This window comes from Sinohyriopsis cumingii, chromosome 17 (assembly GCF_028554795.1).
Source record: "Sinohyriopsis cumingii isolate HCF-2022 chromosome 17, ASM2855479v2, whole genome shotgun sequence".
NCBI lineage: Eukaryota > Metazoa > Mollusca > Bivalvia > Unionida > Unionidae > Sinohyriopsis > Sinohyriopsis cumingii.
In genome coordinates, this window is record NC_142977.1 from 72754953 (window position 1) to 72781654 (window position 26702).

At 34.4% G+C, this 26702-nt stretch overlaps 1 protein-coding gene across 1 annotated transcript in view; it reads left to right on the forward strand.

Annotated features, from left to right (window-relative positions):
• The window catches only part of LOC149779231 (carbonic anhydrase 14-like), a 40290-nt gene extending 13811 nt beyond the window's left edge, over window positions 1-26479 (forward strand). The window contains exons 3-8 of the mRNA XM_089938411.1: window positions 2730-2897; window positions 5931-6076; window positions 8987-9079; window positions 13052-13118; window positions 19698-19861; window positions 24910-26479. Coding sequence (XP_089794537.1) covers window positions 2730-2897; window positions 5931-6076; window positions 8987-9079; window positions 13052-13118; window positions 19698-19861; window positions 24910-25035 — 764 coding nt within the window. The 3' untranslated portion in view covers window positions 25036-26479. The remainder of the gene's footprint in view (window positions 1-2729; window positions 2898-5930; window positions 6077-8986; window positions 9080-13051; window positions 13119-19697; window positions 19862-24909) is intronic.
• Window positions 26480-26702: the final 223 nt, after the last annotated feature.

A 26702-nucleotide genomic window follows, 5' to 3' on the forward strand; every position in this document is an offset into this window, starting at 1 on the left:
TTTTGTACAAGATATCATGACGAAACTTGATTCCATCTTCATACCATGTTTTACAGAAGATCATATTTTTCATCTTTAAGTGAACCACAGGGCTTGAACAGAAAATATCATACTAACAAGATACCTGTGTTTTGACGTAGTCGATGTCATTCCACCTATCTCACAAAGCTTATCAAAATAATCGATTACTATCTGACAAATTTAAGTGTGTCATGGAGCTTCCTTAACCGAGATATTTAAAATCTTTCTCAAAAGATGATACATGCGGCATACCCAGGCTTCCATCATTGATAGGTTTTATAAGTATTGATCTTTTAATTTTGTCTCTCCCTCCAATAAGCAACAATATATTTAAAAATATATATTTGGATGGGCAAAGTAAAACAGGGAAAAGATGGATAATGAATAGAAGTTCAAATGATGTACAATGTAATTAGATAATTTTATCTATATATGAAAGATAGTATACATATGGTATACAAGATAGTATAGATACCAGATATTCACTAACATCGATCTTCATTTTAAACTTTAATAGTTTTATCTGCCGCAAGCAGATCAAAAAGGATTGAAGTAACTTGACTTTGCCTTAACTAATCGAGATGAAATTTTTTTCTGGTAGTAATTCTCTACAACGTTGTTGTGACTTCCACACAATATTTCTTGTTGGTTATTTTTCAAACATTACCTTAAATCTATAACAATCTCTAAAGATATAAATGAGATAAAAAGTATTTTCCAGTGGAGTATTGTCAGCGTATTGACTAAACGTCGAGTTTTTTAAAATACTTTTTCCTGTAATGGTAGGGCAATAATTAATATCAGAGCTTAACAACTAAACACAGATTATAAAGAAATGTGGAGAAAGAAGGTCCCCCTGTCTCACTCCCCCTTCTAAGAGAGCAAAAAAGGGCAATTTATAGCCATTATTGTTTATACAGCTGTGTATATGTGTAGAGGGTTTTAACCCAGTACATGCAAGATTTACGAAAGTTGAAGAATTTAATTTTTTTCTCTGAATGACCATTCTAAAGAATCAAATGCTTTTACAAAATCGATTAATTAAGGAAGACCTCCAATGTCATACTTTTCTATTTTGTGCAAGATGCCAATGTGCTTGTCTGATACAAATCTACTTTGTGTCTCACTAAGTATAGGTTTAAAAAAGGTTTAATACGATCGCAATAGCAGATGATTCAATTTTATAGAGTACATGAAGCAAGGAAACTGGTCGCCAATTAACTGAAAAAAATTTGCCTTCCCTATCTTTTGAGATGCAAATAAAAATTATTTGTCTTTGTTTAATGTATAAGTATAAATTCTTTCCATATACGTCGCATGGTCGACATACCGTGAAATACAACGTAGAAAACCAATCATTTTCACTACGACGGTTTCGCAAGTAATCAAGTGAATGTTTGACATATTCTGAACCTAATTTTGATTTATACGCAAATGAGAATAGAAACCATCTACTGTGGAACAGAAAACTTTACAAATCCTATTTTGCGAGCGGCGTTATTTCTATCGCTCTGAACGAACAAGATTTATTAGAGCGTGAGAGTACGTCTTATTTCTCAGCTCGGCAAATTTATATCTTTTGTGCAACCGGCGAATGTAATATGATTCTATGTTTTCAGTCAATACAGACATCATATGAAATGCATGCAATTGCTTTCTGTACCAGTCGAAAGTAAAATAAGTGTAACAACACACCAGGGCATCGATTGCGCGCGAGATCCGATAAAGCCTTACTATTAGTCCAACAGTGATGCGCGCCCATTATATGTAAGAGCTAACATTCATAGTACATCATTAAAAGTGTTCCACGAAATCAACTGCCTTCTATGCATTCGTGCAACGCTATAGATCATACGCCCCACACCATCCGTATATGACTTTAAAAAAACGTGAAAATTTACCTTTTAAAGTTGTCTACGCTCATGCCATTGCCGTCATTAAAGTGATACATATGATTCGCCATGCTTAGCACGTGAGAAAAGAAAGAAGTTTAGCAAACTTGAAATGTATTTTTGTTTTTATTAATTAACTAAGAAAGATGTTCTAGGCTTCAGTCGTATAATGTCTCACTGATTATTGTTAATCGCTTTGCAGACCGATTTTAGCAAACTATTTTGAGTTCTTTCTGTGCATTTTGTTTAGCATTTCCTTCTCATGCGTTTCCTAGCTGTTTGCCAGGATTACAGCTCAGTTTGTAATGAGGGCAACAACTCAGTTACCACTGATTGTTTTTAATTGTTTTACTTGCTGTATTTTCTTACTTTCTTTAATGGGGAAGGGGCTAATTCCTTATATTGACATTAATGTGTGTATTTTATGTTTGTGAGTGTACAAAATGTTGACCCAATGAAATTGCAATGGGTAGAAGGGACATTTTACAAACTTTGTAAATCCTCTGAGAGGCTATTGTCCTTATAGCAAAATTTGAATATAGGGCAAACAATATTCCAGGGGTGGAGAAAATGTTCGCTGCCAAGTCATATTCGCCATCGCAAAGATTCAAATACACATAACAGGTCTTCATCATGTTTCTTCAATTCTTTTGAAAAAAATTAAATAAATCCTGAATATTCATATAATTTTGTATATGATTCTCAGCTAAAGATGTTTAAAAAGTGATATTAGTTTGAATAATTTGCCAATGGTCATGTCTGCTCTGGTTTTTGATCAATGGATCCAGAAATGAAGTGGTTGTATTGTCCTTGCAGGTCACTCCCATTGGGCGGAGCATTATAGGAACTGTTCCGGGAACATGCAATCTCCTATCGATATTCCAGAAGAAGAAGACGTTGAATATGAACCATTGCTAGGTTTTATACAGTTCCACGGCTACGATGAAGCTCATGTACACAGAGTTACGAATAATGGACATTCGGGTGAGTATCAACGGTTTTTACACTCTGAACACTCATCAAAGGACATAGCCAAGGGAAATGTGTATTTATTTTGATTTTGTCTTCACGTATCTTGGATATGATAACCATCCAACTATCAGAAGCTTGCTTGTCCATCCGTCTGTTCGTCACGCTTCATTTGCATACATTCTACCGCTTTGAAATTTTATTCCCGCGACATGTATCACTGTTTGCTTGCAATGATATGTGGTATGCACGATAGCATAAAATAATGGTACTATATTCATGGACTTAACATATCTGAAAACCTATAGGTCTAAATGGATGAGTCGAAGTTTCTATCAACTGGAAACAAAGGCTGCAAACAAAACATAAAGATAGTTTAATGTTGCATTACAAAATAAATTACAAAATAAATTTCACAGAGCTGCTTCCTATTTAAATGTAGATCATCACATGATAATTTCTGATTGGTTTAAGGACGCATTACTTCTCAAAGTATAAGTCCTTATACCCGTTACACATATTAGTGCACCTGTTTTTCAAGCGGGCACTATTTTCATGGAACCAGGTTTCGAGAATGTTCGACGAAACAAGGTGTGATTAGCGTGACTAAAATACGGATTAATGGAACGAAAAATATCAATTATATTTGTTCTGTCTGTACCTAAAACAGAATGTTGTCACATCTCAGAGTCAATAAATGATTTCTGAATTTTAAAATTGACTGTGCTTGCTTTTATTATAACCAGGTCCACGAACCCTTCCAAACAAACACAATTAAAAGGTAGAACAAGTGTCTGGTCCAGGAGCCGAAAGACACCCTTGGTAGGTTTAATATGCGTGTAGCCTTTCTTTCATATTTTTACGATTACGATGACATGCAAGTGAATTAATGTAATAATACAATGCATATAAGTCTGTTAAAGGTAATGACAACCGAAAGTAAACATTTAATTGGTTCTGTTTTCTGTACTTTAGAAAATACGGAAGCAGTCCAAATTATTGTCACTCGTACTAAGTAGTTTGTATACCTTACCGATCAGAATAAGATCAGTAAACCCATGAAAGGTACCTTATATCGTTTGGGTTGGCAATTTGTTGGTTGTCTGTGGACAGGTTTTGCTTAGAAATAAATTCCAACACTTGTAACTCAGTAACCCTTTATCGAATTCACTTCATAAATGTGTTTTGATTGTGTCTTTTGGATTATAACGGAGCTTAAACAATTTTAGTCATATCGTTAGGACTGCTGCAGTTTGACAGTTTAAAGTGATGTCTAGTACTATGGAATCATGCAGAAGTAGCATCATATCCCCCCCCGGCACATTATCCGGACACCAAGCCGACCAGTCGAAACAATAAGCTCCTAATGCTGAGAGCCAATCAAGGTAGCTCCTACTACCATTTTTATATGTCTCTAGTATGAATTGATCGGGATTCGAGTCCTCGATCATCCTGCATCCGAGGAGGCCGCTCTAATCCCTTAGGTCACCTTTCGTTTAAAAAAAAACTTCCCACACTTGTAACTCAGTAACCCCATATAAAATTCACTTCATATTTAGAATATAATATCTTCGCATACACCCCTTTACTTTGTGCCATCCGAATCGTTAGGTTCTGTTCCCAGATGGGACCATGGGGACAAGAATTGTAATGGAGACATAGTTTGCTTAACATTTTTCTCTCTCTCGTATCGTAGTACAGCGTTTCCCTGATTCATTTTGGATTTGGAATAATTTGACACTACACACACCCTTCTCTGACCACCACTCTTTCCCCTGGGGATTGTCGATGGGATCAAGAATTCTAAAAGGGACACAACTTTTTAAAGTTGTTGGCTCAAGCGTTTCTCATCACTTATTATGTTTGGAATACTACATATCCAAATTATTGAAATAATTTTGCATTACTTGCAGCTCGTAATCCCTTACTCCATGTTTGTAATATATCATCACATGTTCCCCTTTTCTCAGTACCATTTATACATGTGAGTTATGTCCCTACATGGGGCTATGGGCCCAATTATTATAATGAGGACACATTGAGATTACAGTTTTTTGTTCAATCTTTTAATCACTTATTCTTCGATACTCCCTTACTCAGCTCAGTTCATATGTGCGAATATACACCATACGCAGCAGAATATAGACTGTACAAAGCTCACGTTACCATTTAGTATATCGTAAGAAGCCCACTACTACTTGTTGAAAGTTTACACACTTTAGCTGTGGTTAGAGCGTCCGCCTCAGATGAGGCAGGTCGTGGGTTCGATCCCCGACCGAATCATACCATAGAGGTACAAAAATTGTACAAACATCTGTTTCGCTTGGCGCTCATCATTAAGAGGTTAGTCTTAGGACCGGTCGGCCTGGTGTGAGGATAATGTGACTGGGTGGGACATCATGCTACATGTCTGCGTTATGATGCCTCAGTGCTAGACATCACTATAAACTGTTACACTGCAGATATCGTAGAGAAATGACTGAAAAATTGTTAAATCTACGTTAAAAATCCAAACCACACACACACATACACACTTTAGCTAGCTAATACTGTTAAGCATATACTACTACTACTACTACTACTAATAATAATAATAATAAAGCAAAATTACTTGTCCCAAGTAAATAACGGATATATTTCATCTTGGTGAACAATTCAGATAGTTTCGCCCATTCTATGAATTATATCCGTTATTCACACGATGCTAGCAAATATTATCTATGCATTCCATTACTCACATTAGCACTCCTGCCTTTGGACATAGTCCCTGGTTGGGCCCCATGGGGTCATGGAGTTAAACCCTTTGATATAATAATATCTCGTCTCGGGCGTATATCACGTCTTCGTTTAAAATACTTTCCAATGGGTGAAGAATAACTCGTAACAATCGACCAGAAAGTTAATCAAGTTGTCGAGCAACATTTGCAACATTGCTTGTTATGTTCAGCTATATCTTTTTCATCTCAGTATATCATCAACAAATACTATGTCTGAGTAGAGTCTTTAGACTTTTAACAAGTGTAATTTTGATCTATCTTCCTGTTGCAGTAAAAATTGATGTCAGTGGGAATTCCTATATCACAGGAGGTGGACTGGAAGCGCGATATAAAGTATCCCAGCTTCATTTCCACTGGGGCCAAACTTCAAAAAGCGGCTCTGAGCATACATTAAATGGAACCGTTCATCCCATGGAGGTAATCTCACAAAACGATGTTATTTACTGTTATGCGTGCACTTGTAGAACTCCATCATTTTGTCGGTAGTTCAATCAGAGCTTACAACTTTGTTTCCACCAAGAGCCCAAGTAAAAGTTAAAATGATGAAGGTGTTCCTCGCATATTTGTTGTATTTCTCAGTAGATAGGGACAGCGAATCTTTCACTGAATAAGGCAAGAAAAGAACTTTGTGATACCTTAAAACAGTTGTATAATTGACTTCACCGACGCGTACACATAATTTTTTTAAAGTACTTATCGGAATCATATTGCAGTGTGCAAGCACAGTGATCACGAAATCTGATTAGTAGGTTTCTGCTTCAGATATTTGACTACATTAATTAGTTCTGTTTCTAATTGTATCTATACTCGAAATGTCTCGTATTGATATACCATTTTATCTTGTATTATTGATATTTAGAACTCTGGTAAATTGTACCGTATTTGGGTATGGACACTAATAGGTTTTATGTAATTTACCCTTAAGGTGTTTATATCTGAAGTATAACATTTAAGGTAGTATGTATTTTATTGTATATATTTACCTTAATATATGAATGGTGTACCCCGTATGGATAACGTTATTAGAAATGAGTACTGGCATTATTGGAATATCGATTGCATTTTTGAAGAGAAATGTAGAATATGATAGGGTAAAGGTTTGCTCAGCACGTACAATGTTAAGAGGAGAGTGTACCGGACATGGATATGCCTTTATGAATGATGTGATGTGCCTTAGCTTGCCAAAGAAACGTAGAAAGCGCGCCGGTTTGAAACCCACCGTCAGAAAAGTCCAGGTCTGTTACCGAGGTGTATCTGTGAACTAGTCACTTTAATCCAATCACTTCGGTTCTAAATAACCTGAGTTGTTGTGCCGTAAAACACCCAACCAGACTCTCTTCCGCTTTTTTCTGCATGCGTATTTAAGAGACTGAAAACTTAGTTTTTCCTTATATTAGTTGAAATAAATTAATAATCTTCAGGTTTAAAAGAAAATACTGGCTCGAAAAAAGTCTTAGCTCACCCCCCTAAATTAAACAAAATGTCTGGTTCCTAATGGGTGTCGGGGTGATTGACTGAATTCATGTTGGTCAGTACTTCTATACATTCATACGACTTTAAATGAGGAAAGCAGAAACTGTACATTGTAATTAATTCTAAATGAGATGAATACCAGGATTGCATTATTATAATTTCAATTATGTCAAACAATTTAAGCAACCGCCACACGAATAGGCAAATTTTTATTCGATTTCAAGAACTTCACCAAAAAGTGACAAAGTCCAAAGCATTAATAGTTATGTTTGAGGTTCGCCCTTGATGCTACTCATCCATAACATCAGTGACCATACTATTCTGACTGCTTGACCACTATGGTGTGCAGACAGCTGTACGTGTTCTCCAATCTATATATATAGGGTGGTTTATTTAATAGGTTAGATATGTTTTGGACTAGGCAGTTTTGAGAAATGTTTTGGAAATTATATGTTCTAGTTCAGTTTCAAAATGTTTTGGAAATTATATGTTCTAGTTCAGTTTGTAACTATTTTTGACAGTAATGTTTTTATGTAGGTTCTCTTTCTAGTTGGTGTTAATTTCATTGTATAGTTTCTGTTGTGCTCATTTCAAGTCATAACGAAAAAAATACAAGGTCAAATGACCTCAAAAATGAACGAAACTTGAAAACAAAATGTATCGTTTATCAAAAATACAATACTAATTTGGTTCGAATAATTCATCGTATCAACTTCTTGACCATTTCAAGTCATACATAGATTTGTATAGTGCAAGGTGCACATTTATTCAACTCAGTGCAAGTTTGACTGGACAAGGCGAGGGAGTAGGGGGTAAAAATGAACAATGCATATTTTTACTCATGGGCCATAAGCGAGCTGTAGTTAGATTTATCGAGTGATCATAAAATTACTGTTGTCAAAAGGCCAGAAATTTTTAGGTGCGCAGTTGCATTAACCTCCATTATAGTCTATCCTATCGTGTTATTGTTAAATGGCATGGTGTCGTCGGAAGCTACTACTAATTTCGGCAACAAGAGATTATACTAATCATCTACTTTTGCATGAATAGTCATCAAATTTGATGGTATTTTTCACATTTGAAATCACCGCAGTAGAAGGTATATGTACGTAGACGTGGTACAATATCCTTTTCTAGCCTGAACTTTTTACCTTTCCCAGCAGGTATTATTGGTTAGTATATATCGATCTGAATCAGGCCAGGTTCTGACTTTGGTTTTTTAAACAGACGAAATAGATTCTAATTGTTATAAATTAGACAATTAATTTTTTATTTATCGATATAAGGCAGGTAGGATTCCATACAACCTCACTTAAGTTTTTGGTAGCCTCTATCAAGCCAACATGGGTTTCTTGTTATGAATTCATACCGAAACAGAATCCTGACTCACAAAGGAATACTCCAAGTCACAAAGGACCATAACTGTATTAAGAATATCATTATGTAGGAAGATAAATGCAATCAGCTATTTGCTTATGGCTATTATATTTCGTGTAAAATGTCATGGGTCTAGTTTGTAATAGATTTGTAGTGTCGCTCTAAAACGAATTTGGGACGGATGCATGAAAATATACCACATTCGGCTGTCATTGTGTGAGTATTAAACACAGTATGCTGTAATTGTGTGAGTATTAAACACATTTAGCTGTCATTGTGTGGGTACTAAAAAGAAAATAAGCAAATGAGAATTTTGTAGAATTTTTTTTTTTTTTTTAGAGTTTCATATTTAACTTAAATTAGGTATTGCATATAATGAAAACGTATATGTTTTATTTTGTTTGCATATTTTCTAAGCTACTTGAGTCATGCCACCCCCACCACCCCCATTAATAATATTCCATTCTATCCTTGCAGCTGCACATTGTACACTTTAAGGAAGAGTTGGGCAGTATAGGTCAGGCTGTTCGCGAGTCCTACGGTCTGGCAGTCCTGGGCTTCATTTACAAGGTAAAATTGCAGAAACGCTCCGATTAGGTGATCTACTTTCCACCAGAGCCACATTAAACCCTGTGGAGGCCCTTAGGCAGTCGAAATCGTGGCCCACCCCTTCGCAAACTACCTTCTAATACATTTAATCAATATTACTTTGATCATTTGTCACGGGGCCCCTAGGCCGGTGCCTACTCTGCCTATTTGGTAATCCGGCACTGCTTAGCCCCCTCCCGCCCCAAAACAGAGATGCACCTGTAAGCGAGTGATGAAAATAAATCCATCTTAAAGCAAAACACACGCAAACAAAACAAAATGATAAGTCATTTTAATTAAGATAAATCTACAAGATTTGAAAGCTTTAATAGCATTGTTTATTAATTTTCTTTATAAGTAATACACATCCTCACAACCAAATTAGTGTTATTTTACATGCCGTAGAAATTCGTATATCGTTACATAGAATTATATCGCTTTGTTTAATGCATTTCCCTACAGTATTCCTATCAGTCAATGTAATCTTGACCATCCGTTGAACATGTGCAGGCGCCTTTGTTTTCTTGGCGACTTTAGCGGTCACTACATATTTTGGGGTTGTTAAGATATCTTTAAACTTGCAAGAATTACAGTATAAGCAAAGCTTCTTTTTTAAATCCAGTGCATTTCATATGTTACACTTCCTGACAAAATATGTCCCGCTGGTGTTTGCGTGAATTTAAGATACACGGGAGACCTGTCATTATTTAGTCATATTTGTCGCCATTTTATGCAGTTATCAGTACCAATCATATTGTGATTGTCAGAACTACTGAAATGCAAGGAGTAAAAGCTGTTGTACAACTAGTGTTTATTGACATAGATGCAGAACCCTTAAGACACCTGAAATGTCAAATGAAGAAAACGGGGAACCTGTGTTTGTATATGTGGGCTTCTGACACAATGTAGCCACTGTTGTGCTGATGTGTCGTAAAATTCTGATAAGTGCCCTTACAAAAGGTACGAGTGAAGATGCTACCAATATTATTCTGTATCATATCTTAGAATAACCTATTACATTACTGCATAGCATTTGGACTCATCAGAGCGAGATGTACTACAATGTCTTAATTCCTGTTGAAATCATGTTTTGAAGAAAGGCTAGTAGTGAGACTTTTTTTTAAAAATACTTTTTTATTTTCAATTTGTAACAAGCTTACTAAATGCAACTAGTATTACGAAGCAAAGGCGGGATGGGGTGGGGCTGGAGGTGAAGTGGGTGTTGGGGAGGGAAGCTAAACTTTAACCGGTTTCTGCTTATACTCGAAATCTCAAGCCCAGTAATTGTTACAGCCGTACTTCATATAAGCATAAACATAATTTAACAAAGCGGGTTGATAGCAATGGCTTCAAAATCAGAATCTGTGTGTTCTTCTTAAGATTACATAGCATTCATGATGACCCAGTGGTTTGTCTTGGTGTTTGTCTTATTCATGTTATTAGGGATTTTCTTTTTCAACCGTAACGTGATTTATCTTCCTCATATTAGATGCATCAGTAGCAAAGGTCAAAACCCTTAATTTAATATGAATCTTGACAAATGCAGATTGAGGAGCAGATCAGGTTGTTTTTTTGCCGGTTATACAGGTCGTTAGTTAGATCGAAATATGAGTATGGCTATTGTGTATGTATTAGCATGTAACTCATACCTGCATATATTTGATCTGATACACAATTAGCGAATTGTATTCTGATTGTATTTAGAACTTCTCCTTTTCAACGCATCTGTGTTGAAGGAAATGAATCATCACTTTGTCTCAGACAAAATAAATTGGCACTTCATCATGCTACCAAACTATCTGCTAATACATCTAACACAGCATATGATACGTTCAGTAACCATATTGCATTCCACCGTTTGGCAGACGAATTAATCCTCAGTTGCAAACAGCAAAAATGAAATTATATATATATATATATATTGCAAATATTGCTTAATTCGGTATTTCTGAATTAACACCGTGGTTATCAAAAGGTCGAAAATACTATTTGACCTATGCAAATTCAAACTGTCCTCAACAAATCCTCTTTTAAAAATAAAAAATTCAGTGAAATCAGACTCTCTTATCGTATCCATACGTCACTGTATACAAATGGTTCAAACGATGGAGACAAAGTTGGAAATGCAATTGCAGCAGCCCCCATAGCATCATCTCGAGCCGATTATTGGAGAACGCATCAATGTTTACTATCGAAATTACATTCTCAACATTTTCGATGTCTTGAAGACCTCTTAAAAGTAAATTCATCATTCAGATCGCTTTCCACACTGAAAGCCTTGCAAAACCTTAAACCTGACAACCCGTTACAAAAACATAATGTTCTTATTTAATACGTGACTAATTGTATGTAATGTTGGTTGCCATGTATCCTGATGCAAAGGTAATCAAAGAGCAGACAATACAGCCAAAACTGCCCTACAGTCAGCCGCGCCGAATGAAAGTTTCCATATATTGACTTCAAATACTGTATAACTCGGCATACAATTCATACTTGGTAAAATGTCAGGAATGAGTACTGGACAAGCAAACTTTAAAACACGTTCACTAATGGAGAGCGACATCCCGTGTATAGAACACATTCGAGAGTTCAGACGGTAGTGTGTGAAGATTGCGCATCGGCCCTACATATTGGACTCGTGCAGACCTCCTGAAGTGTTAACATTGACCGGAAAGGAAACGATGCTAGTGTCTATTGAACGCGGAACACATTCTTGTCGAGTGTGTCGCCTTCCATTCTGAGGGACAGACGCATTGTGATGCGTACAGCTTGCAGAAACCGCACGAGAACGTATCACCCTAGAAAGTCTTGGACTTTTAAGGGAATGCCATTTTTAAAACAAACTTAATTATGTTCAGTGCTTACATGTGTACCATTATCTGTTATTTAATATAACTTTAAACAGAATTTTAACATCTAGGTGTTTTATATTTTATCACGTCATTCTTAATGATTTCATTTATTTGTATCAGTTTATCTTCTAAATTTTTGTGCAATTCATTTTTGCATTTTTTGAACTTGACCTTTAGTTGGCACTACATATCTACGTTTGTGCTGAGGTGCTGAAAAACAATACATACATACATACATACATACATACATACAGACACACACACACACACACATACATACGCTTTCCCTCTTCCTTCTGTATTTGTAGTGTATTAAATTGTATATGTACTCGAAAATATGTTTCGAGTTTACATTTTGAAGGTCAACGATTACATCATCTGGAATATTCTTGCCTATAGAAAACATTTACGTTAACCCGTATCCTAGGTAACGAAATATTGACGGAAATTAAGTTGATGCCTACGTGAATAAAATCAAGCTTAATTTTTTCCAGAAGAACAATAACTAGTATAGAATAAAGGACATTTCAACAAATCTGACATTGTTATTGCATATGCACCATTAGAAAGCATCTTGTTTTGTAAAACAAATATCTTCAACAACTATATATTAAGTGTGCAACTGAAATCAAAATACATAACGACTTAGGAGTACCAAGATTTTAATTGGTCAGACAAAATATTATATGCAAGGTAAAATGAACTTACGGCCGGCACAGCCTGCGCGACTAAGTATGTACGCTCCAATAGTTTTGTATAAGATGAAAAAAGAATGTTGGAAAATTTATGTTTATTAACAAGTTTAATACAAAAGACCTGTATAAGAATCGTGATTAAAGGGTTCTGAAATTGAAGCTATCTTCATCCGTCGTCAAGATACAAATATTTTCTAAACCAAGTGAAATTTGGCCGAGACGGGCTCTGGAAACATTCCATAATATTTCCTTCTGTCGTCAATGAAATAATATCTGAAGTTTTTAATGTTTCTCTATTTTCTATAGATCTGCTCATCATTTCTTATATGCAGATGTATTTGTATCACTCTATTTTAATAAAACGTGTTCTTAAATATTCCCTGATGCACATATTTCCACAATTTCAGGTGAAAACAGAAGACAATCATTCCTACAAAACGTTCCTTGACAAACTTGCCGACGTAAGAAATCATGGTAAGTTTAAGTTTAAAATATATTTCAGATGTACCACAAAGCATAATAATAATATTGTATCATTAGTGGAAGGCAACGGTTATGATTTTCAAAATAATTTGAATATTTTAAGAATGAGGAAAATGTTAAATTATATACGAACGGGTATGGATTAGGCAGTTATAGCTTTCATATTTATTTTACTTATGTAACTTCCCTCAGTTGAAATTTAAATGCCTTGGGAGTAGTATGAGAACATGCGTTACTGGATTTTAGTTTTAATTTTAAAATAGTTAATGTGGTAATTAACCGGTTCCACTATAAATGATTTCCTTTTTTAAGAGTGTAACAAACAGATAAATGTTGATTTTCTGATCAAAACCTTTCGTAAGGCTATCCAGTTAATGTTCGTGGTAATTGTTTAAAAAATGGACAAATGTTGAAAAAAAGATAATGTTTTCATCAATTTATTTCCATGTACGTAGATAGCCTAGCCTTCAGACTGTATATACGAATTTAAACAAAATTGTATTTGTTTCACTTAGCATCACGGTAATGTCGTCCGCAACCAAAACTGTAAAATAATTAAATCTTATTTTGGAAAAACAAAGAATGAAGTACAACACATAACAGCTTCTTTTTCGAAACAGTAACAGTTTTATTTATTGCTGAAAATGTCTTGGAAACAGAAAGCACTGTCAAAACATAAACATAAATATCAGCGACTTAGTAGTGGTTGCTTTATGATGATCTACAGTTTGTTTTTTATGCTGTAGGCTCGATAGCTACACCAGACCTTGGCTTAGCCGTTGTATGTTCCTGTTGTTAGCTGTTTTGACCATGTCGCCGAGTTTTAAATGATATAACCGATACAAGCAACAAACAAACCCGAACAATACCAAAATCCTTTTTATATTCATGTGTTCGCTATGTTTTCATGCAATACTTCGTTTATTAGAGAATTTTATCTTTGTTTTTAACTTTTACTCTTTAATCTCTTGTGATCAAATGCATCTGTTAAAACTTCCTTCTATGCCCTGGTTGTTTGAAACAAACATCTTGTATTTTGTCTTTGAATTGCTACATCGTATCATTATGATGGTGACTTGGAGTCGTCCTCTGTTGTTATTTTCAATCATTTTTAGCTAGGCTTTCTTGAATCGTAATTCCAGCTGGATTTTTTAAATAAATAATCAACTTTGGACTGGTTTTGACCGGATCAAACCGGTTCTATCTGGTTCAAGCCAGTTCATTCCAGTTTATTCTGGTTTAAAACCGGTTCAAACCGGTTGAATCCAATTAGATTTCATTGGTTTAGTCCAATTTAGACTGGTTTTGACCGGTTAGAACCGGTTTAAATAATAAAAAAACATCGTTTTCTACTCTTTTATAAAACAAATATATCAAGAATTTAGTAAGGAAACAAAAGATTCAAAGGACATCATATATTATGAAACATAGTGAAACATGTATGCTATTTATAAACATACATGGAAACATGAGGATAGTAAAAATTAGTTAACATTGCTATAATGTATTTTTTCTGTTAAGCATGATGTGTATCATGTTATTTTTCATTACTGTACTTTAGCAAAATGCACGATGTAAAATATACATTTAAACAAAACAAAAATCCTTCTTATTAAGAAATGATATTGAATCATGCTCATTATCTTTGTATACTAATTAACTATTTAGTTTATGAAAATAGTATCACTAGTCTTTAATAATATTCACTAATTAATAGTAGCAAATAGTCGCAACATGTCGTTAATTGTCACAAAACGTTTCCTATAGTCACTAAAATTTACATATTTGCTTTAGTTTTACTACGTAGTTTTAATACAGCCATGATTCGTATTTGTTACTGATTGCGAAAACAAATATTTGAAAGGTTTTAGTCACTGTAATTATTTCAGTTAAAATGGTTGAAAATATAATCCAACATATCAAGAGCGACTGCCATTGTGTCAGTAGACCAAATTAAGTTTTGTAACGTGTTACTTTAAATATTGTATAGATTGATTTCAGAAAATAAATGGTGGTTATATGGGATGCAGTACGTGCACAAATTAACGCTAAGAGAGAATGGAATATAAATGTTAGTGTGATCAACGTTAGTAGGATGTAAGTGTGGAAAAACAATTAAACTCACTTATATTCACATACATACAATTTATTTATCTTTAACATCAGAAGAATATCTGACATTTTAATATACTGAATCAAGAGTCTTATGGAATATTAGTAGTCTTGGGATACCAACAGTGATTTAACTTTGTTGAATTCTATCTCTTTTACATAAAACAAAGTTTTGCGTAATAAATTGTGTAGCATAAACGAATATGATCACATGATTTCTATGGATTCAACATTGGGTTTTCTCTTTTCAAGATTGAAACAAACTACTTAATAAATTCATGAGCTGTAGTGATTAACCAATGAACTCTATATCATTAACTTTTAAAGATTTGTTGCATAATAAATAAACATATATTATCGCTTTTTGAAGGTGTGAATATCAAATATGCATTGAAACAAAACATGGATGCCGTAGATTAACAGCAGATGAATTGATACAGCGTACATCACTAGATTAAAACATTCAGCACAAAAAGCATCGCGTTTATTCATGAGTGGTGCATATATGATATCTAAAAGTATGTTTCAAACAAGACAGTTTGGTGGCTAATGTGATAAAATAACAGACGAAGATCATCATTAATGGACAGGAAGTTCTAAGAAAATATCTAAGACAGTTCAGGGGTTGCGGCGATAGTTACAATATTTAAGTTGTATGTTGATTTGTTTTGTTGTTCGAGTTTGAAGATGCACATGACATCACTAACTGATGTTTTTGTCTGGGAGTACCTGAGTGGCTGATCAAGCTAATTTGTGCTCTGAACTGTCTGTTGCAAATTTTGACAACATATACCACTTGGGTGTGCTTGAATATTAAAAGATGTACTGCAGTTTTGAGATTTCCGCTACACGTGCTTCTGCACTGCCGATCCAATTCGTCTGCGTTTAAAGTCTGCAGCTTCAGTATGGACGAGACTCAGTCAAGTTGAGCGATCCTGTGTGAGATCTTCACTAGACTCAGGGTCAATGTTAAAGTGGTTGATGAATGATTTGAGGGAATCTCTGAAGTGTTTGTTCTGACCACCCTGAGATATCTTTCATCGCTTCAGTTCAATGCCGAAGATCTTATTGGTATTCGCTGTTCTGACATTCTTTTGACGTGGCCTGCCCATCTCATATGTGATTTCATCAGCAGAGTGTGGGTGATAGGAATACCTGCCTGTATGAGAGTCTCAGTGGCTTTGACCCTGTCCAGTCAAGTATGTTCACCCATTTCCCCAGGCAGTCCATGTAAAAATGATTCAGCTTCTTTGCACAGCGTCTGCACACAGTCCAGATTGCGTACAGCAGGTCGGCAACACATTGACTTTATACCATTGGTGTTGTCTGTAGACTGATCACTCATACATTTGCACGTGATTTTAGCATCGATGCGGTCTGCATGAGATAGACGAACTTGTCTATTGCCATGATGCTTTTTCACATTGACTGTGATGGCATGTTGTACGTCCGGCTCTCATGTTCAGGTTGGTGCATCACCTCTGTCTTCTTGACACGGTGTGTAAGACCGAACTTGTCACAAGTTGAAGAGAAATGGTACATACTGTGTTGCATGTATGTCAGGCTCAGATTTGGCTTTTCTCAGGTCGACGAATGCCGTGTAAAGGTTGGAGTGCTGATTTTAGTATTTATTCTGTAATTCACAAGCTGCAAACACCATGTCAGTTGTTCCTTGACCATTTCTGCTCTGGCATGAGCCCTTGATTAACATTATGCAGAGTGTTATTCAGCAGAATTCTGGCAAGCTTTTTCCCGTCAGCTATTAACAGGAAGGTGATGCTTCATAGTTGTCCTATAACTGTGATTTGCCTTTCCTCTTGTACTCCATACGTATAGTTGAGTCCATCTGTTGAGTCCTAGCCAATAGATGCCGCTTCATTGTGAATAGTGTTGAAGTGTTCTTCCCATCATCGAGGTATCTTTTGTTTGTCAGTGAGCAGCTTGTTACTGTCAACACTGTGTATTAGAGATGTTTATGATAAATGTGGTCAGTAGATTGTTTGCATTATAAAAGTTATTCTTATCATTCCTGTCTGCGTATGGCTCACTCTCATTTGCCTACGGCTCAGCGATGAGTCCTGCAACTCTGTGAGTTTTCTTTGGACGGACCGTCCTCTTATTGTTCTTTGAAGTCTATCTTCTTAGATGATAAAGTGTTGTCTTCTAAGCAGGCCCTCTGTAGTCGCTGTGTCACATTCAGAAATCTCTGTATGGAAGCATCGTTCTAAGGAAACCAATCTTGATGTTTAAGTGTGGAATGACTGAGGGTTCTAGGTGCAGCTGAGGAAGCATATCTCTGATGGACGCTCAGTTTTCCTCGACAGAGAATCAATGTATACAGGCTTCAGGTTAAAGATTGGCTTCCACTACAAAAACTATACACGTTAGAAAATTAGAAGGGTTTCAGAAAATGCTAGACAAGTTTATCCCTAGCGATGCAAATTAAGAAATGGTGGACTTTTCGAAGTATATTCATTACATAGTAATGCAGAAAAGCGAAAAACAATGTTAAAAGCTAAAGCATAAACGATTAGCAGCTAGTTTCATGGGAAAATCAAACGTTTGCATACCTTCACAAACATCCGAAACATATATATTCTTTCAAGAGGATCAGAGGAAGGATAGAGGATTATATTACATAGACAGGTAGAAGACTGATAAGTCTGAGATATTTAATTCTGTTCAAGTTTTAATGTTTATTGTTTAAAACCGTGATACTCACGATAAAAGAAAACCGTCCTGTAGAAATCAGAGATTTTTATTACTGTGTTGACGCTAAAGATTTCAGTTTTTATACTGACGTTATTGATGAACTAAATTAAGTTAGAGATATGTAAATAAAAGTTTAGAAAATATTAGACACAATCATAACAAGTCGAACAATAGACGTAAAGCCGTCAGGTTGGCAGACATACGTCATTATTTATATGTTTATTAACATGTTTTAAAGGCAAATAATGGCGGCTATATTTATAAACCTACCCGGATGGATATTTGTTTTAAAAGAGCTTGTATTATCGTTAATATTACCAACGATATTTATTTTACCTTTCGAACGCTATTTTGAATCATACCGATCAATTATATATAATCCAATTTATTTCTTTTAAATTAGTGATTAATTTAATTAGGACCCAATTCAAGTGTAACATAAAAAAGCAGACGAATATATTTCAATCGACATTTACTAAATTATAAAGAACTAAGTGTTAAATATTGTTGTTTTAATTAGATAGACTAAGCAATACAGAAACAACGTAAAGGTAATAAAAAATATTCAATGATTTGAGTTATTGCGATTTACACTCTCTTCACGTTGGCAAAAACATTATGCAGCGATTGATAGGCAATACAGTATTCGTGTTTGGTTAAGTCTTTTATTTTAAAAATTTGTAAAACAGTTTTGAACTTTTATTTATTGAGTATTTAAAACAAAATTCTTTTGGAGAGCAGGTCTTCAGATTTATAATGTAGCCAGTGATAATGAATGATATAATCGATTCCTACCAAAGAATGGAAATTGTTCAGTAAATCACCAGTGTAATTAGGGTGAACACAACTTAGGCAAAGCAATATAATAATATTGGACTTTGTTAAAATTATTTTGCTGCTTTCAACACAAGTTTAGTAACATCCAATCAAACTTCGCATGTTGTCTCAGGTAAAAGACACTTTCAGAATAATTCATTTTTAAATACACACATATAAGTAGCAGAATGCATTCTACTTATTTCGTGTACAAAAATGTATTGAATAGAGACGCCGATGGAAATCCCCAACTCAATATTCTCTCATTTATGAAAAAATAAGTTACCAAGATAATTCTTCTTAGATAACGTTTTAAAAATTGTATTAAATAATTTAAGTATTGTATTATTTCACTCTGCTCTAAAAACGCTAATATGAATCCATAATAAGATGCATTTATTTCATATATTGGGGTAATACATTATTGATTACAAAATCAGTTGAGGTCTAGACACATAAAATAATTTGCTTTCCAGCACACTTCGCTGTATATAATTAATGTTTTTGTTTGACACCAAAATAAGCCATTCCGCTTTTGATCCAAGGAACTGACATTTCCCTATTCATTTCTGTCTGAAAAAATGATTATGGGTCAATACCTTTTTAAAAACCGATTTAACTGTTTATCGATACTCTCAAAATGCAAATTTCGATAATTCATCAGAAAATAGAGTATATTAAACTATCGCTTTCGTATTAATATAAATGTTATTCATGTCACTGTATTTAAAACCTGCAACGCACAGCAAGTATTAAATATATTTGGTTAGAGATGGGAGTGTTCCAAGCGTTTTACACTTTTAGTATTATCTGATATATAACATGGTTTAACTACACTGATTAAATGTCAGGTGCACTTTTCAACTCTAACGTATAAGAACCTATCGCGAAAGAAAAAGCAAAAGAAATAATACGAGTATATTTCGTCAGGTCAGAGTACAAACACTCCGCCTATGTCCCTGGAGAGCCTGTTACCAGAAGAAACGCAGAACCTGCAGTTTTACCGCTACAACGGGAGCCTAACTACACCCCCGTGTACTGAGGACGTAATCTGGACTGTCTTCAAGAAGCCTATCGAAGTTTCTGCAAAACAGGTACTGTATAAATATACTTAAATTTTCAAAGATATCAATATTTTTCATTAGTGTTCGTTTGTATTTGCATTAAGGTAATATGCCGTTACACTAAAGAAAAAGCAAACAATTGAGCATTATTTAGTAAACAAACCCATTATAAATAAAAACAATGTTAAATCATCAGTATTTAGCACATACGTTTTATAAATTGTGGAAAGCTATATAATTAAATGACTACAGAGACGATCAAAATCATTATGAAAAGAAACTGAGCATTTCGCGGTGTGTGATAACATTTTCTGCAATTCTTGCGAAACAGAAGATGCATCACGCAACAAATTAGATAGTCATTAGTTTCATTTAACTCAATTACATGTTGTCTTTCCACGTGTGATTATATATGGCACTCATCTTCATCTCCATCACCGGAAACATTAAGTATACATACATTTTTCAAACACTACTACAGTCTGATGTTCCATACAATTGCCATTGGACTTTTGAAGGGCTCAAGTAGATTGGACCTTACTTTTTTTAAGAAAAAAATTACTATATACAAACTGCCTTCTCTACATATCTCACACTACAACCCTGAAGCGTAAACGTCCATTGTTGCTAAGCCATGTTTGTACAAGTAATGAAAAAAAAATTGCAAATTGTGATTACGTATTTTCGATGAAAATGAGATTTAGTTGAAACAACAAATTTGGGGATTGAAAATGCCTAGGTGTATTTATTGTCTCCTTAGTTGTGGCACAAACTCACTGTTAGAGGGCAAGACGGAGCAATGAAAATGTTTATAGTACATCCCTTAAATGGTAAACAAAATAATTGAACATGTGATACGGAACAAAATTGTAGCGGATATTAGGAAATAATTGGGGCCAATCTAGAGCAAGTATAAAGCCAGAACATTGCCTGTGATTTTCCAACATTAAATAAGATTATTAGCAGAATTTTACAGCCTCATATATGTACTCATGGCGTTTAAAATGATATAAATCTATAATAAAAAAAACATTCTGTATCTATCCATTTTACTTTATAATAATATACAGTCATTACGAATTTAATAATAGTTATGCTTTTGTTATTACTATTACTGGTAGTAGTGGTGGTGGTATGATTGGTTTTTTAAGCAGACTTAATTTAATTATTTTAATTTCCCGAATATCGAACTTGAACATGAAAAGAACAACAAAGATAGGATATGGTTAACTTCTTTTTGTGTAATAAATGTCATAAACTTGTTTGCACCGAACATAGAACATAAACAAATGCATGTTTAAAACCTCAACTTATAATATGACTAAACTATTACTGAACTATTTTCAGGATTTTTAAAATAATTCAACAGTTCAGTGAATATAGTACAATCACGTGTACCAAAAAAAATCATATGTGACCTTGTACTCTGTTTTAAGAAACATGTTAGTGTACTAGTCTTACAGAGAGTAATTATCTCCTTGAGATCAAAATTTCACACAAACACACACAATGAAATAATTAAAACCAAAGAAAACGACGTTTTCAGATTTGGTGTGGTGACAATATAGGGTCGATTATATGTATTAATAATAGCTTGGCAGAGTGAAAGAATAACAAGTTCAGCATATACAATGCTCTTCTACGTAATTTTGGGCGACCATTTGCAACCGACTTTGTACGCGACATCTCTGTGACCAGGAAACTATTAATAAACCTAAAGTATTTATGCTACGATCTACGTCACCAAGACCATCCAATCCTCCAAAACTTCATAAGTTCTGTGTCTTTTCTAAACAGATTAGTTCCATTTAAGCATTATGGAACTCTGTAATACGTGTAAGATTTACATGTCTCAGAAACGGAAGAGCCTGACAACATCTAAACCTTGCCCCCTCCGAAACTGAAGATTTTACAAAAGGAATATTCCATTGAGCATCGGCAATTGTACGTTTTGGTAAAATATGTTACCTCTCTTTTTTAGAGTATTTTAGTTAGATCAAATCACAATGAAGAGGTATATTAGACTGACCTCAACAAGTCGTCACAGCAAAACGAAGTAAATGTACAAGTTGTTTGGAACTACTTAGTCCGACTCCTATCTTACATACTTGTCCGCCGAGCTTGTTAGCTGGCGACATTATTCAAAGTGGATATAAAATGACTGTTAGCAGAAGCGGTTAATTTGCATAGATGACGCAGAGCGTTACACCAACAACTTATAGTCTGGTCTTGTGTATATTTTTATCCCATTATTACCTTTTGGGATCTGTTTTTGAAGGTTTAAGTAATGTTAGTTATAGTGGAAATGATTATTTCAGGGTGAAAAGGCCGAGGGAATGCTAGCATACATCCATGTTAACATTTAAACATTTCATTACCGGTACTCATAACGTCATGACTGTTATCACTATTCACTCTGTTAACGTAATAATCTTCACACACACCCATCAGCTCCACTCGGTCGGAACGTACACATCGGTTTAAATCACATGCCTAAAAAGACGCATATAAATAATAGGAAGTTTAAACTGCCCTGAAGCCGTTGTTGTTTTTAGGTCAAATTAACTTCATTTACGTCATAGTGACTAGATGACGTGTCATCACTACTTGCAACATAACTATTAGTTTCAGGCAATTGAAAGTGAATTATTGTTTTACATTTTCTATTACAAAGTTCTAGGAGTAACGTTAAAAATTTTCATTGCCAGTATTTCATTCATTCTTGAAATGTCTTTGAGTGTTTTTTTTTCAACGTCATTCATTTTATAAGAATCTGTTCTTTGCACATATAGCCCGATGTTCTTCGGCCAAAAACAACATTTTTGTCAGTATAAGTTAATTATCTCCGAATCTCTTTCAAACAGTCGAAGTTATTCGACGTGATTAAAAAAGAGACGATGCTGTTCTGAATGCACCCCCAGCATATACGTATAAAATAGGCATGTCGCTCATGGGACTTACACTGTACGGCCGCAGTTTGCTCAGATAGAACATTCCTTTGTAAATAAATATAATGAGCTTAATAGTCCAACTTAGAAGGGAAAATGATTTATTTCATTTTAATTTTAATGTATTAAATTATGACGGTTTGTAAATTACTTGTTTTTTTGTGCGACATCTGGGTGATTTTGCATACTGAGTTTTGTCTCAGAATGACGGTAATAACACGCTGAGACTAAAATCTAATCATTATCTCAGTCTCGGAGCAATGTTTGAAACAAATAAGATTGCCACTTGCATATACAGTAATAGAATAGTACAAATAAAGTTTGACAGTCTCAATCAGACAGAATATACTAAAAACAACTAGAAAAATAACAATATTTTCTTTATTCGCAACCAATTTCCATAATATATGCACCATAATAGTTTTCCTCGTGTAATTGTGCTACTAAACATTTTATTATCAGAGGTATATATAAATTGTCGCAGATTATCAGTATTTGAAAAGTTGTCACGAATGTATGTTCGCCTATGGTAATATTATGTATATTTAATTTGTATTGTGGACTAAACCTTGGTCCGTAATTGAGGGTAGGAGTTTGGTCTACCAGACTAATGTCATATATTTTAATTATCTTTTTGGGGTTTGAAATCAGGACCTTGGTATTACCTTTGGAAATTGTATTTACGGCATATTTTTGTCATGATATTGTCTTGAATTTAAAGTCTGACTTTTACCAGTTTGGTATTTTCTGAAAGTAAAACTTTTTGTGAATTCGATGGGAATATCATCCTGGACATTTTGTTGTGTCATAGGTCAGGTGACATTCGGTATGTAAATGTAAATGTTGTAGGATATTATGCAACAAAAAACTGAATGAAAATTGCTGGTTCATTGAGACACATAGCCAATTAAAATGCTGACTGTGTTTAGGTAACGTGTTACGGCTACGGTCGTGCTAAAATACATTGTTTTAATGTCCCTGATTTGGAGCTTGATTGACTTTTAATTAAGGTTCGTTTGATAACGGTCAGACAGATGGACACGTCAAAAGTGAATTAGGGGTCTGTACATCAGGAATTCACTTTAGTTGAAATGATACAGAGACCACATTTGTTTTCTTTGAAATAAACTGTCCAAGTAAAGTGTGTCTGGACGTTTGTGAGACACGGAATCTAAAGGTACAGAGACGATTATGCTACGATAAAAACGAGCAAGTCTCGGAAGCACAAGGTATTTATGTTGATCGCATTCATTTTCTGTATACGAATTTGTAATTATTTAACTCATTTGTTTTAAATTCACACACCATTGTTTTTTCCTTTTGTATGAATTTGAGATTGTTTGCTTGAATTTGTTGTCTTGATTGTTATTGTAATCATGTATTTTAAGAATTTAGTGAGAAGATTGCATGAAGTTATTTGTCTTCAATGATATGATTTGTGTTTGCTAAGAATCAAGTATTCCTATATCATAGTATATTTCGACCGATGGATTGTTAGTTTGCAAACAATGTATTTAAGACAAGAAGTGAATTTCATTGGCTCGTTGGTATACTTAAGATCTGAATTCTTTTATCACAGAAATCGATAGCCTGTGGTCGACATTTTGTCCAGTTAGTGATTTATAGTCCATGAGGGCATACTTGTTTATTAAGTGGTATAGATTACGTTATAGTTCAGTTAGGGGTGCTAAAAATAGCCCGTAAGGGAGATACATTAACATTCTTGTACTAGGGGTTGTTTATCAGTCGTTCTTGTTCCCCCTATCCATTGATTTTGTTTAACAATATTTTAGTCTCTGCTGATGTGTGTTTACTACTGACATTCCTAGATTTCGTTTGATATTGAACTGTAATGGCGTTGAAAATGTAGTTTCTATGTATTTACTCACAGTTAAAGGGTTGGTGGGTGTGATTCTGAAAGATCGAAATAAATTGAGGAATCATTTAATGTGAGAGGATATAAATGTATGCAATCTGATGTATGTATGGTAATGTATTGCACTGGGTTGATTGACCTTCCCAATACTATTCAGTGCTTCCTGTATTAAAAGGCACACTATCTTCCTTATACTTGCATTAAGAGCCACATATAGTTTTGGGATCTAAACACCTATCTTAATTTATTCGCAGCTCAGGAAATTCCGGAGGCTTTACTCCAACGAGATGTCATCTACAACTGGGAGATATGAGCACATAAGCGGCAACTTTAGACCAGTCCAACCACTCAACGGCAGACGGGTTCTCAAAAATTTCTAGTTTCCAGCTGCTCGAAGATCCGATCTCAGACTAAGAACCATTACCTTATTACACATCTCGTTAATCACATCCAACATCAAACACATCTATAAACCTTTCAGCTTGAGATAAAGAATTATCCAAATATTATTCTGATTTTTTGTTGATCACTGTAGCTGGCAATGTCTGTTTGGCATACCATGACTATGTTTTCGACATGAACAGAACTGAAGCTGCATAGCTTTCAAATGCATCATTTTAAATATGAACAGTAGATTAAAATACTTCACAGTGATTGCGTCAATACAATCAGTCATATTGTTGGTTTGATCACTTTCTTTAAAAGTTTGTAAATGCATACCTTTTAAAGCAAAATTGTTAACACCTGTCACGAGATAGTTAGAGTTACCAAACTAATCATATTTTAAAGACATGTGTTTTAGATAAACATTTGCATTTGGAAGCATGATCATGGGTACTGGTACTTGATAAGCTTTGAATGGATTAAAAAATATGGCAATATAAATAAGGTGAAACCCAATAAGAAACAAATCTCGTTATTATATGTATCTTTTTCTTACTGATATCGCTTGAAGTCATTAACGTTACATTATAAATAAGTTTCGATATCTTTGAGATATTTAACGTTTAGTAAGTCCCTTGACCAAGAAAATGATTTTCTAACTATATATTTGTCTATTTATCAGGATGGAATTTTTGAGGAATTTTTTTTACCAAGTGAAGACTTTAGGATTGTAATTTTCATTTGTATAATTTTCATAAAGATGAAACTTGTTAGAGCTTTTTATGATTTCTAGTTTACGAATGCATAGTTTTATTTGTGGAGTTTGTAATTGTTTCAAAAATATTGCAGGCTATCTCTTTAATGTTTGAAATCAAATATATCACATTTTTTCTCTGTATGTTAGTATTTATCACAAATAGTTTTGATTACATTTTTACTTCATCGAAAGGTGTAAACAAAACTACACGTTATCTTGATGCAGAGATTGGTAGTTTTATGTTATACAACTGAAATGTTTTCACCTGCCTAAACACTGTTGTGTTTCTCAATGTATTAAATTGTGTCATCGCTTTTGTAATGTTAAAAACGATACATTTTCTGCTTGATGTTGCATCCGTTTCTTTATTGAGCAATTTATACTAATTTAAAACATTACACGTGGCATTCCAGGCATTATTCTGTACTTTGATAAGTACAATATTCAACATTCAATATTCGGATATATTTTATAGCTTTGTACTATGAGACCATTATGATCCCTCATGCATTTTATGACAGGCGGTAAAATTAATTGCCATTTGGTTAAAAAGATTTATTTGGCTTTTTGTATTGACCTTATGTAAGGTGTTGGTCTATTATATTGCTTCAAAAAGATTATAAGGAGACTGTTAAAAGTACGATTTTAAACTAAAAGAAAAAATTAACTAATAAAATTATTCTTTGAATGGACAATGCATTTGTTTGTTAATTGTGCACGTTGGTTTATTTGCATGTTGTGTGTGTGTGAGAGAGAGAGAGAGAGAGAGAGAGAGAGAGAGAGAGAGAGATGTTGTGCAAGCTGCAATATCCTATTTCAAGCTGAAAAAGTACGGGTCAGTTTTTCTCGACAGAGAGTTAATTTCTACTGGTTTCAGATTAAACATGGGCTTCGACTACAAACATT